Raw genomic sequence first — 12500 nt, forward strand, 5'->3', positions numbered from 1 at the left:
TCCCTCCTTCCTTCCCTCCCTCCCTCCCTCCCTCCCTCCTTCCTTCCTTCCTTCCTTCCTTCCCTCCTTCCTTCCTTCCTTCCTTCCTTCCTTCCTTCCTTCCCTCCCTCCTTCCTTCTTTCCCTTCCTTCTTCCCTCCCTCCCTCCTTCCTTCCTTCCCTCCTCCTTCCTTCCTTCCTTCCTCCCTTCCTCCCTCCCTCCCCCCTCCCTCCCTCCTTCCTTCCTTCCTTCCTTCCTTTATTGATCGGCAATCCCCCAAATATCCATCTTTTCCTGTCTTTTCTCTTGGTTTTGGGGCGGATTTGATTTTCACGTTTTCCTTTCTAGAATTGGAATATTGGAAATAGGAAAAGGGGCGGGACATGGAAGCAGGAAATCCTGTTCAGACACGTCACATGGGGCAGAATATTCGGATTATGGGAAATGTCACTACGGGCTTCTGAGGAGACCATAGAGAGGGAAGGGACCTCCTGAGGTCCTCCAGCCTGACCCCCTTGCAAGGGATCATAGAGAGGGAAGGGACCTCCAGGTGCTTCTGAGATCATAGAGAGGGAAGGGGCCTCCCGAGGTCCTCCAGCCTCGCCCCCTTGCAAGGGATCATAGAGAGGGAAGGGGCCTCTCCAGGTGGTTCTGAAGGGACCATAGAGAGGGAAGGGACCTCTAGGTCCTCCAGGGATCATAGAGAGGAAAGAGACAGCACCCTAGAAGGGTTAAGCCAGAAGGGAACCCTCCAAGTCATCCAGCCTCACTTCCTTGCAAGGGATCATAGAGAGGGAAGGGAGCTCTCCAGGCAGTTCTGAGGGGACCATAGAGAGGGAAGGGACCTCCCGAGGTCCTCCAGCCTGACCCCCTTGCAAGAGATCATAGAGAGGGAAGGGACCTCCAGGTGGTTGTGAGGGGATCATAGAGAGGGAAGGGACCTCCCGAGGTCCTCCAGCCTGACCCTCTTGCAAGAGACCCTAGAGAGGGAAGGGACCTCCAGGCGGTTCTGAGGGGACAATAGAGATGGGAGGGACCTCTAGGTCCTCCAGGGATCGTAGAGAGCAAAGGCACAGCATCCTAGAAGGGTTAAGCCAGAAGGGAACCCTCCCCAGCCTCACTCCCTTGCAAGAGACCATAGAGAGGGAAAGGGACCCTACAGGTCCTCCAGGTGGTTCTGAGGGGACCATAGAGAGGGAAGGGACCTCCCTAGGTCATCCAGCCTCACTCCCTTTGCAAGAGACCATAGAGAGGGAAGGGGCCTCTCCAGGTCTTCCAGGCGGTTACCAGGGGATCATAGAGAGGGAAGGGTCCTCTAGGGATCATAGAGAGGAAAGAGATGGCATCCTAGAAGGGTCAAGCCCGAAGGGAACCCTCTGGGTCCTCCAGCCTGACCCCCTTGCAAGAGACCATAGAAAGGGAAGGGGCCTCTCCTGGTCTTCCAGGCGGTTCCCAGGGGATCATAGAGAGGGAAGGGGGAAGGGACCTCCCTAGGTCCTCCAGCCTCACTCCCTTTGCAAGAGACCATAGAGAGGGAAGGGACCTCTCCAGGCAGTTCTGAGGGGACCATAGAGAGGGAAGGGGCCTCCCTAGGTCCTCCAGCCTGACCCCCTTGCAAGAGACCATAGAGAGGGAAGGGACCTCTCCAGGCAGTTCTGAGGCGATCATAGAGAGGGAAGGGGCCTCTCCTGGTCTTCCAGGTGTTTCCCAGGGGATCATAGAGGGGGAAGGGACCTCCTGAGGTCCTCCAGCCTGACCCCCTTGCAAGAGACCATAGAGAGGGAAGGGACCTCCAGGTAGTTCTGAGAGGGACCATAGAGAGGGAAGGGACCTCTAGGTCCTCCAGGGATCATAGAGAGGAAAGAGAAAGCATCCTAGAAGGGTTAGGCCAGAAGGGAACCCTCAGGTCATCCAGCCTCACTCCCTTGCAAGAGACCATAGAGATGGAAGGGGCCTCTCCAGGTCTTCCAGGCGGTTACCAGGGGATCATAGAGAGGGAAGGGTCCTCTAGGGATCATAGAGAGGAAAGAGATGGCATCCTAGAAGGGTCAAGCCCGAAGGGAACCCTCTGGGTCCTCCAGCCTGACCCCCTTTCAAGAGACCATAGAAAGGGAAGGGGCCTCTCCTGGTCTTCCAGGCGGTTACCAGGGGATCATAGAGAGGGAAAGGGGAAGGGACCTCCCTAGGTCCTCCAGCCTGACCCCCTTGCAGGAGACCATAGAGAGGGAAGGGACCTCTCCAGGCGGTTCTGAGGGGACCATAGAGAGGGAAGGGACCTCTAGGTCCTCCGGGGATCATAGAGAGGAAAGAGACAGCATCCTAGGAGGGTTAAGCCAGAAGGGAATGACCATGATGGTGATGTTGACCATGATGGCCATGATGATGACCATGGCGATGATGATGATGATGGTCTTGATGATGATGAAGGCCACGGTCATGATGATGATGGTCATGATCCTGATGATGGTCCTCAAGTTGATGTGATGATGATGATGATGGGCATGATCCTGATGATGTTGGGCATGATCCTGATGATGATGATGGTCTTGATGATGATGAAGGCCATGATGATAATGGACATGGTCATGGTGATGTGATGAAGGCCATGATGATGATCTTGATGATGGTGTTGATGATGGTCATGACGATGATGATGGTGGTGGTGGTCTTGATGGTGTTGATGATGAAGGCCATATGATGGTGATTTTGATGATGATGATGGAGGCCATGATGATGGTGATGAAGATGATGATTCTATGGTCTCCTCTGCTCTTGATGATGTGATGATGATGAAGGCCATGATCATGATGACGATGGTCCTGATGATGATGATGGTGATGATGATGGCCATGGTCATGATGATGATGATGATGGACATGGTCATGATGATGATGATGAAGGACATGATGATGATGATGATGGACATGATGATGATGATTAAGGCCATGATGATGATGATGAAGGACATGGTCATGATGATGATGATTAAGGCAATGATGATGATGATGATGAAGGATGTGGTCATGATGATGGACATGATGATGATGATGGGCATGATCCTGATGATGATGGTGATGGACACGATGATGATGATGATGATGGACATGGTCATGATGATGGTGATGGACATGATGATGATGATGGACATGATGATGATGATGGACGTGGTCATGATGATGATGGGCATGATCCTGATGATGATGATGATGATGATGGACATGGTCATTGTGATGATGATGAAGGCCATGGTCATGATGATGATGATGGGCATGATCCTGATCATGATGATGATGGTCCTCAAGTTTATGTGATGATGATGATGATGATGATGATGATGATGAAGAACATGATGATGATGGACATGATGATGAAGGCCATGGTCATGATGATGGACATCATGATGATGCTGATTAAGGCTATGATGATGATGATGGATGTGGTCATGATGATGATGATGGACATCATGATGATGATGATGGACATGATGATGATGATGGACATGATGATGATTATGGCCATAATGATGATGATGAAGGACATGATGATGATGATGATGAAGGCCATGATCCTGATGATGATGTTGGTCATGATCCTGATGATGATGATGATGGTCTTGATGTTGATGATGGTCTTCTCCTTGCAGGCCAGAGCGGCGCCGGCAACAACTGGGCCAAGGGCCACTACACCGAGGGGGCCGAGCTGGTCGACTCGGTCCTGGACGTGGTCCGCAAGGAGGCCGAGTCCTGCGACTGCCTCCAGGGCTTCCAGCTGACCCACTCCTTGGGCGGCGGCACGGGCTCGGGCATGGGGACCTTGCTGATCTCCAAGATCCGAGAAGAATACCCCGACCGCATCATGAACACCTTCTCGGTGGTCCCCTCCCCGAAGGTCTCCGACACGGTGGTGGAACCTTACAACGCCACCCTCTCGGTCCACCAGCTGGTGGAGAACACCGACGAGACCTACTGCATAGACAATGAAGCCCTCTACGACATCTGCTTCCGGACCCTCAAGTTGACCACCCCCACCTACGGAGACCTCAACCACCTGGTCTCGGCCACCATGTCCGGAGTCACCACGTGTCTCCGCTTCCCCGGCCAACTCAACGCCGACCTCCGCAAGCTGGCGGTCAACATGGTCCCCTTCCCCCGCCTCCACTTCTTCATGCCCGGCTTCGCCCCCTTGACCAGCCGAGGTAGTCAACAGTACCGGGCCTTGACCGTCCCCGAGTTGACCCAGCAGATGTTCGACGCCAAGAACATGATGGCCGCCTGTGACCCGCGCCACGGCCGCTACCTCACGGTGGCCGCCGTCTTCCGGGGCAGGATGTCCATGAAGGAGGTGGACGAGCAGATGCTGAACGTCCAGAACAAGAACTCCTCCTACTTCGTGGAGTGGATCCCCAACAACGTGAAGACCGCCGTCTGCGACATCCCGCCCCGGGGCCTCAAGATGTCCGCCACCTTCATCGGCAACTCCACCGCCATCCAGGAGCTCTTCAAGAGGATCTCGGAGCAGTTCACCGCCATGTTCCGGCGGAAGGCCTTCCTCCACTGGTACACGGGGGAAGGGATGGACGAGATGGAGTTCACCGAGGCCGAGAGCAACATGAACGACCTGGTCTCGGAGTACCAGCAGTACCAGGACGCCACCGCCGAGGAGGAGGGGGAGTTTGAGGAGGAGGCCGAGGAGGAGGCCGCCTAGGAGGACCCAGAACGACCACAACCACCCATCCCCATCCACCTTCTCCTTCAGATGTTCCATGTTGACCTTCTTCCGATGTTCTTCAGATGTTTCCTCAAAAGTTGAGCCTTCCATCTTCTCCTTCAGATGTTCCTCAGAAGTTCTTCAGATGTTTCCTTCCATCTTGGATCTCCATTCGTCTTCAGGTGTTTCCTTCCATCTTCTCCTTCCAACGTTCTTCAGATGTTCTTCAGATGTTTCCTTCCATGCTCTCCTTCAGATGTTCCTCAGATGGTTCCTTCCATGGTGGTTCTCCATCCTGACCTTCCACCTTGCTTCCAAGTTCTCACCAAGATGTCCTTCAGATGTCTCCTCCCATGGTGACCCTGCCATGTTCTTCAGATGGTTCCTTCCATGTTCTCCTTCAGATGTTTCCTTCCATGGTGACCTTCCATGTTCTTCAGATGTTTCCTTCCATGGTGGTCCTCCATTCCAACGTTCCACCTTGATTCCAAGATCTCACCAAGATGTCCTTCAGATGTTTCCTCCCATCTTCTCCCTCAGATGTTCCTTCAGATGTTTCCTTCCATGGTGGTTCTCCATCCTGACCTTCCATGTTCTTACCAGGTTCTCCTTCAGATGTTTCCTTCCATGGTGGCTCTCCATCCTGACCTTCCACCTTGCTTCCATGTTCTCACCAAGATGTCCTTCAGATGTCTCCTCCATGTTCTTAAGATGTTTCCTTCCATGGTGGCTCTCCATCCTGACCTTCCACCTTGCTTCCATGTTCTCACCAAGTATTCCTTCAGATGTCCTTCAGATGTTTCCTTCCGTGGTGACCTTCCATCCTGACGTTCCACCTTGGATCCATGTTCTCACCAGGATGTTCTTCAGATGCTTCCTCTCATGGTGACCCTTCCATCTTCTTCAGATGTTTCCACTCATGGTGACTCTTCCATGTTCTCCTTCAGATGTTCTCCAGATGTTCCCTCCCACGTGGACCCTTCCACCTTCTCCCGCTTCTGGCCTCCCAGCTCCTCCTTTCCATGGATCCCCACCAACGTCAAGACCGCCCTCCGCGACATCCCGCCCCGGGGCCTCAAGATGTCCGCCACCTTCATCGGCAACTCCACCGCCATCCAGGAGCTCTTCAAGAGGATCTCGGAGCAGTTCACCGCCATGTTCCGCCGGAAGGCCTTCCTCCACTGGTACACGGGGGAAGGCATGGACGAGATGGAGTTCACCGAGGCCGAGAGCAACATGAACGACCTGGTCTCGGAGTACCAGCAGTACCAGGACGCCACCGCCGAGGAGGAGGGGGAGTTTGAGGAGGAGGCCGCCTAGGAGGACCCATAACTACCACAACCACCCATCCCCATCCATGTTCTCCTTTTGACCTTCCATCTTCTCCTTCAGATGTTCCTCAGATGTTCTTCAGATGTTTACTCAAAGGTTGAGCTTTCCATCTTCTTCAGATGTTTCCTCAAAGGTCAAGCCTTCCATCTTCTCCTTCAGATGTTCCTCAGAAGTTCTTCAGATGTTTCCTCAAAGGTCGAGCCTTCCATCTTCTCCTTCAGATGTTCCTCAGATGTTCTTCAGATGGTTCCTTCCATGTTCTCCTTCAGATGTTTCCTTCCATGGTGACCTTCCATGTTCTTCAGATGTTTCCTTCCATGGTGGCTCTCCATCCTGAGCTTCCATGTTCTTACCAGGTTCTCCTTCAGATGTTCTTCAGATGTTTCCTCAAAGGTTGAGCCTTCCATCATCTTCTTCAGATGTTCCTCAGATGTTTCCTCAAAAGTTGAGCCTTCCATCTTCTCCTTCAGATGTTCTTCAGATGTTTCCTCAAAGGTTGAGCCTTCCATCTTCTTCAGATGTTCCTCAGATGTTCTTCAGATGGTTCCTTCCATGTTCTCCTTCAGATGTTTCTTTCCATGGTGGCACTCCATCCTGACTTCCGTCTCGGTTCAAAGTTCTCACCAAGTTTTCCTTCAGATGTTCTTCAGATGTTTCCTTCCATGGTGACCTTCCATCCTGACGTTCCACCTTGGATCCATGTTTTCACCAGGATGTTCTTCAGATGTTTCCACTCATGGTGACCCTTCCATCTTCTTCAGATGTTTCCACTCATGGTCACCCTTCCACGTTCTCCTTCCCATGTGGACCTTCCCATGTTCTCCTTCAGATGTTCTTCAGATGTTCTTCTGCCCTCCCAGCTCCTCCTTCCCATGGATCCCCAACAACGTCAAGACCGCCCTCTGCGACATCCCGCCGAGGGGACTCAAGATGTCCGCCACCTTCATCGGCAACTCCACCGCCATCCAGGAGCTCTTCAAGAGGATCTCGGAGCAGTTCACCGCCATGTTCCGCCGGAAGGCCTTCCTCCACTGGTACACGGGGGAAGGGATGGACGAGATGGAGTTCACCGAGGCCGAGAGCAACATGAACGACCTGGTCTCGGAGTACCAGCAGTACCAGGACGCCACCGCCGAGGAGGAGGGGGAGTTTGAGGAGGAGGCCGAGGAGGAGGCCGCCTAGGAGGACCCATAACGACCACAACCACCCATCCCCATCCATGTTGACCTTCCATCTTCTCCTTCAGATGTTCTTCAGATGTTTCCTCAAAAGTTGAGCCTTCCATCTTCTCTTTCAGATGTTCCTCAGATGTTCTTCAGATGTTTCCTCAAAGGTCGAGCCTTCCATCTTCTCCTTCAGATGTTCCTCAGGTGTTCTTCAGATGGTTCCTTCCATGTTCTCCTTCAGATGTTTCCTTCCATGGTGACCTTCCATGTTCTTCAGATGTTTCCTCAAAGGTTGAGCCTTCTTCTTCAGATGTTCTTCAGATGTTTCCTCAAAGGTTGAGCCTTCCATCTTCCTCAGATGTTCTTCAGATGTTTCCTCAAAGGTCGAGCCTTCCATCTTCTCCTTCAGATGTTCTCCAGATGTTTCCTTCCACGTTCTCCATCAGATGTCCTTCAGATGTTTCCTTCCATGGCGATCTTCCATCCTGACGTTCCACCTCGGATCCATGTTCTCACCAGGATGTTCTTCAGATGTTTCCTCTCATGGTGACCCTTCCATCTTCTTCAGATGTTTCCACTCATGGTGACCCTTCCACGTTCTCCTTCCCATGTTCTCCTTCAGATGTTCTCCAGATGTTCCCTCCCACGTGGACCCTTCCACCTTCTCCAGCTCCTGGCCTCCCAGCTCCTCCTTCCCATGGATCCCCACCAACGTCAGGACCGCCGTCTGCGACATCCCGCCCCGGGGCCTCAAGATGTCCGCCACCTTCATCGGCAACTCCACCGCCATCCAGGAGCTCTTCAAGAGGATCTCGGAGCAGTTCACCGCCATGTTCCGGCGGAAGGCCTTCCTCCACTGGTACACGGGGGAAGGGATGGACGAGATGGAGTTCACCGAGGCCGAGAGCAACATGAACGACCTGGTCTCGGAGTACCAGCAGTACCAGGACGCCACCGCCGAGGAGGAGGGGGAGTTTGAGGAGGAGGCCGAGGAGGAGGCCGCCTAGGAGGACCCAGAACGACCACAACCACCCATCCCCATCCATCTTCTCCTTTTGACCTTCCATCTTCTCCTTCAGATGTTCCTCAGATGTTCCTCAGAAGTTCTTCAGATGTTTCCTTCCATGTTCTCCTTCAGATGTTCCTCAGATGTTCCTCAGAAGTTCTTCAGATGTTTCCTTCCATCTTGGATCTCCGTTCGTCTCCAGGTGTTTCCTTGCATCTTCTCCTTCCAATGTTCTTCAGATGTTCTTCAGATGTTTCCTTCCATCTTCTCCTTCCAATGTTCTTCAGATGGTTCCTTCCATGCTGGCTCTCCATCCTGACCTTCCACCTTGCTTCCATGTTCTCACCAAGATGTCCTTCAGATGTCTCCTCCCATGGTGACCCTGCCATGTTCTTCAGATGGTTCCTTCCATGTTCTCCTTCAGATGTTTCCTTCCATGGTGACCTTCCATGTTCTTCAGATGTTTCCTTCCATGGTGGTCCTCCATTCCAACGTTCCACCTTGATTCCAAGATCTCACCAAGATGTCCTTCAGATGTTTCCTCCCATCCTCTCCTTCAGATGTTCCTTCAGATGGTTCCTTCCATGGTGGTTCTCCATCCTGACCTTCCATGTTCTTACCAAGTTCTCCTTCAGATGTTTCCTTCCATGGTGGCTCTCCATCCCGACCTTCCACCTTGCTTCCATGTTCTCGCCAAGATGTCCTTCAGATGTCTCCTCCCATGGTGACCCTGCCATGTTCTTCAGATGTTTCCTTCCATGGTGATCTTCCATCCTGACGTTCCACCTTGGATCCATGTTCTCACCAGGATGTTCTCCAGATGTTTCCACTCATGGTGACCCTTCCATGTTCTCCTTCCCATAACCAGCAGTACCAGGACGCCACCGCCAAGGAGGAGGGGGAGTTTGAGGAGGAGGCCGAGGAGGAGGCCGCCTAGGAGGACCCAGAACTACCACAACCACCGGCTTTCCATTGACCCTTCCATGTTCTCCTTCAGATGTTCCTCAGAAGTTCTTCAGATGTTTCCATCCATCTTGGATCTCCGTTCGTCTCCAGGTGTTTCCTTGCATCTTCTCCTTCCAATGTTCTTCAGATGTTCTTCAGATGTTTCCTTCCATCTTCTCCTTCCAATGTTCTTCAGATGTTCTTCAGATGTTTCCTTCCATCTTCTCCTTCCAACGTTCTTCAGATGGTTCCTTCCATGCTGGCTCTCCATCCTGACCTTCTACCTTGCTTCCAAGTTCTCACCAGGATGTTCTTCAGATGTTCCTCAGATGGTTCCTTCCATGGTGGTCCTCCATCCTGACCTTCCACCTTGCTTCCATGTTCTCACCAAGATGTCCTTCAGATGTCTCCTCCCATGGTGACCCTGCCATGTTCTCCAGATGTTTCCTTCCATGGTGGCACTCCATCCTGACCTTCCACCTTGCTTCCATGTTCTCTCCAAGTTTTCCTTCAGATGTTCTTCAGATGTTTCCTTCCATGGTGATCTTCCATCCTGACGTTCCACCTTGGATCCATGTTCTCACCAGGATGTTCTTCAGATGTTTCCAGTCATGGTGACCCTTCCACGTTCTCCTTTCCACGTGGACCTTCCCATGTTCTTCAGATATTCTTCAGATGTTTCCTTCCATGTTTTCCTTCAGATGTTCTTCAGATGTTTCCTCCTCCCATGGTGACCTATCTTCTCCTTCAGATGTTCTTCAGATGCTTCCTTCCATGGTGGCCTTCCATCCCAACATTCCACCTTGATTCCATCTGATGTTCTTCAGATGTCCTTCAGATGTTTCCTTCCATGGTGTTCTTCCATCCTGACCTTCCATCTTGGATTCATGTTCTCATCAGCTTTCTTCAGATGCTTCCTTCCATGGTGGTCCTCCATTCCAACGTTCCACCTTGATTTCAAGATCTCACCAAAATGTCCTTCAGATGTTTCCTGCCATCTTCTCCTTCAGATGTTCCTTCAGATGCTTCCTTCCATGGTGCTTCTCCATCCTGACCTTCCATATTGGATCCATGTCCTCACCAAGATGTCCTTCAGATCTTTCCTTCCATGTTGACCCTTCCATCTTCTTCAGATGTTCTTCAGATGTTCTTCAGATGTTTCCTTCCATGTTCTCCTTCGGATGTTCCTCAGATGTTCCTCAGATTGTTCCTTCCATGGTGTCTCTCCATCCTGACATTGGTTCTCCATCCTGACCTTCCATCTTGGATCCATCTTCTCACCAGCTTCTTCTTCAGATGTTCTTCAGATGTTTCCACTCATGGTGACCCTTCTATCTTCTCCATCAGATGTTCTTCAGATGTTCCCTTCCATGATGGTTCTCCATTCAGACGTTCCACCTCGGTTCCATCTTCTCACCAGCTGATTTCCTAGAAGGTCCTCCACGACGTTCTTCTCCTCCCGTTGGCTTCCTAGAAGGTCACCTCTCCCCTCGGTCCTCCACTACGTTCTCCTGACTCCTAGAAGGTCACCTCTCCCCTTGGTCCTCCACTACGTTCTCCTGACTCCTAGAAGGTCACCTCTCCACTCGGTCCTCCAGGACGCTCTTCTCCCGTTTCCTAGAAGGTCACCTCTCCTCTCAGAAGGAACCTCACGGCGTTCTTCCTGCTTTCCTAGAAGGTCCTCCACGATCTTCTACACCCAACGACTCCTGTTTCCTAGAAGGTCACCTCTCAGTCCTCCAGGACGGTCTTCTGCTGCTTGTTTCCTAGAAGGTCACCTCTCCACCATCTTCCTGGTTTCCTAGAAGGTTCCCTCGGTCCTCCAAGATGCTCCTGTTTCCTAGAAGGTCACCTCCCCTTGGAAGGAACCTCTCTACGCTCTTCCTGGTTTCCTAGAAGGTCCTCCACGATGGACACCACCTGTTTGTTTCCTAGAAGGTCACCTCTCCCCTCGGAAGGAACCTCTCTACGCTCTTCCTGCTTTCCTAGAAGGTCCTCCAAGACGATCTTATCCTCCCGTTTGTTTCCTAGAAGGTCACCTCTTGGTCCTCCAAGCCATTCTCCCGACTGCTGTTTCCTAGAAGGTCACCTCTCCCCTCGGTCCTCCAAGCTGTTTCCTAGAAGGTCACCTCTCCTTGGAAGGAACCTCTCGACCCTCTTCCTGCTTTCCTAGAAGGTCCTCCTAGACGATCTTATCCTCCCGTTTGTTTCCTAGAAGGTCATCTCTCTACGCTCTTCCTGCTTTCCTAGAAGGACCTCCACATGTTCTCACAACCGCTCCTGTTTCCTAGAAGGTCACCTCTCAGTCCTCCAGGACGTTCTTCAGCTGCCGTTGGTTTCCTAGAAGGTCCCCTCTCCCCTCGGTCCTCCAAGATGCTCCTGTTTCCTAGAAGGTCACCTCCCCTCGGAAGGAACCTCTCGACCCTCTTCCTGCTTTCCTAGAAGGTCCTCCAAGACGATCTTATCCTCCCGTTTGTTTCCTAGAAGGTCACCTCTTGGTCCTCCAAGCCATTCTTCTGACTGCTGTTTCCTAGAAGGTCACCTCTCAACGCTCTTCCTGCTTTCCTAGAAGGTCCCCCACGCCACGATGTCCTGCTCCCGACGGTTCCTGTTTCCGAGAAGGTCACCTCTCAGTCCTCCAGGACGTTCTCCTGAACCAATGGCTCCTGTTTCCTAGAAGGTCACCTCTCCCCTCGGTCCTCCAAGATGTTCCTGTTTCCTAGAAGGTCACCTCCCCTTGGAAGGAACCCCTGTACCTGCCTCTTGGTTTCCTAGAAGGTCCTCCAGGACGTTCTTCAGCTCCTGTTTGTTTCCTAGAAGGTCACCTCTGCCCTCGGTCCTCCAAGACGTCCGTTTCCTGGAAGCTCACCTCTCTACGCTCTCCCTGCTTTCCTAGAAGGACCTCCACACGTTCTCCCAACCACTACCTGTTTCCTAGAAGGTCACCTCTCAGTCCTCCAGGACATTCTTCAGCTGCCGTTGGTTTCCTAGAAGGTCACCTCCCCTTGGAAGGAACCCCTCTACCCGCCTCTTGGTATTCTAGAAGGTCCTCCACGACGTTCTACAGCTCCTGTTGGTTTCCTAGAAGGTCACCTCTCCCCTCGGTCCTCCAAGATGTTCCTATTTCCTAGAAGGTCACCTCCCCTTGGAAGGAACCCCTCTACCCGCCTCTTGGTATCCTAGAAGGTCCTCCACGACAGCTCCTGTTTGTTTCCTAGAAGGTCACCTCTCAGTCCTCCAGGACGTTCTTCAGCTGCTGTTGGTTTCCTAGAAGGTCACCTCTGCCCTCGGTCCTCCAAGACGTCCCTGTTTCCTGGAAGCTCACCTCTCTACGCTCTTCCTGCTTTCCAAGAAGGTCACCTCTC

General features: G+C 52.3%; 2 protein-coding genes and 3 long non-coding RNA genes across 5 annotated transcripts in view; 4 read left to right on the top strand and 1 right to left on the bottom strand.

Moving 5' to 3' along the window:
* Positions 1 to 454, top strand: part of LOC310755071 (uncharacterized protein) — a gene marked incomplete at its 3' end in the record, with an annotated part of 22898 nt that extends 22444 nt beyond the window's left edge. Inside the window, exon 14 of the mRNA XM_083631747.1 lies at positions 328 to 454. Within this exon, the coding sequence (XP_083487873.1) occupies positions 328 to 454 (127 nt within the window). The remainder of the gene's footprint in view (positions 1 to 327) is intronic.
* A 3160-nt stretch (positions 455 to 3614) lies between these two features.
* On the top strand, positions 3615 to 4685 carry LOC310755066 (tubulin beta-4B chain-like). Its single transcript, XM_083631745.1, has one exon. It carries the CDS (start codon positions 3784 to 3786, stop codon positions 4681 to 4683), a length of 900 nt encoding a protein of 299 aa, XP_083487871.1. The 5' UTR covers positions 3615 to 3783; the 3' UTR covers positions 4684 to 4685.
* Positions 4686 to 4755: 70 nt separating this feature from the next.
* LOC310755067 lies at positions 4756 to 12333 on the bottom strand. Its single transcript, XR_014544141.1, has 14 exons — positions 12292 to 12333; positions 11551 to 11627; positions 10988 to 11174; positions 10666 to 10715; positions 10527 to 10573; positions 9439 to 9608; positions 8635 to 8671; positions 8245 to 8339; positions 7246 to 7482; positions 6643 to 6763; positions 6060 to 6344; positions 5457 to 5577; positions 5048 to 5147; positions 4756 to 4803 (listed from the first exon to the last, which is right to left on the bottom strand). It is a non-coding gene; the product is annotated as an uncharacterized lncRNA (long non-coding RNA).
* LOC310755068 lies at positions 7359 to 11179 on the top strand. Its single transcript, XR_014544142.1, has 4 exons — positions 7359 to 7440; positions 10269 to 10353; positions 10483 to 10612; positions 11167 to 11179. It is a non-coding gene; the product is annotated as an uncharacterized lncRNA (long non-coding RNA).
* Positions 11265 to 12389, top strand: LOC310755069. The gene is made up of 3 exons (XR_014544143.1): positions 11265 to 11311; positions 11483 to 11707; positions 12357 to 12389. It is a non-coding gene; the product is annotated as an uncharacterized lncRNA (long non-coding RNA).
* Positions 12390 to 12500: the final 111 nt, after the last annotated feature.

This window comes from Podarcis filfolensis (genome assembly GCF_964270895.1).
Source record: "Podarcis filfolensis genome assembly, contig: HAP1_SCAFFOLD_125, whole genome shotgun sequence".
In the NCBI taxonomy this organism is placed as follows: domain Eukaryota; kingdom Metazoa; phylum Chordata; class Lepidosauria; order Squamata; family Lacertidae; genus Podarcis; species Podarcis filfolensis.

Bases quoted from the DNA above. Each gene is read 5' to 3' on its own strand.
- LOC310755066 (XM_083631745.1), top strand. From the start codon at position 3,784: ATGGGGACCTTGCTGATCTCCAAGATCCGAGAAGAATACCCCGACCGC.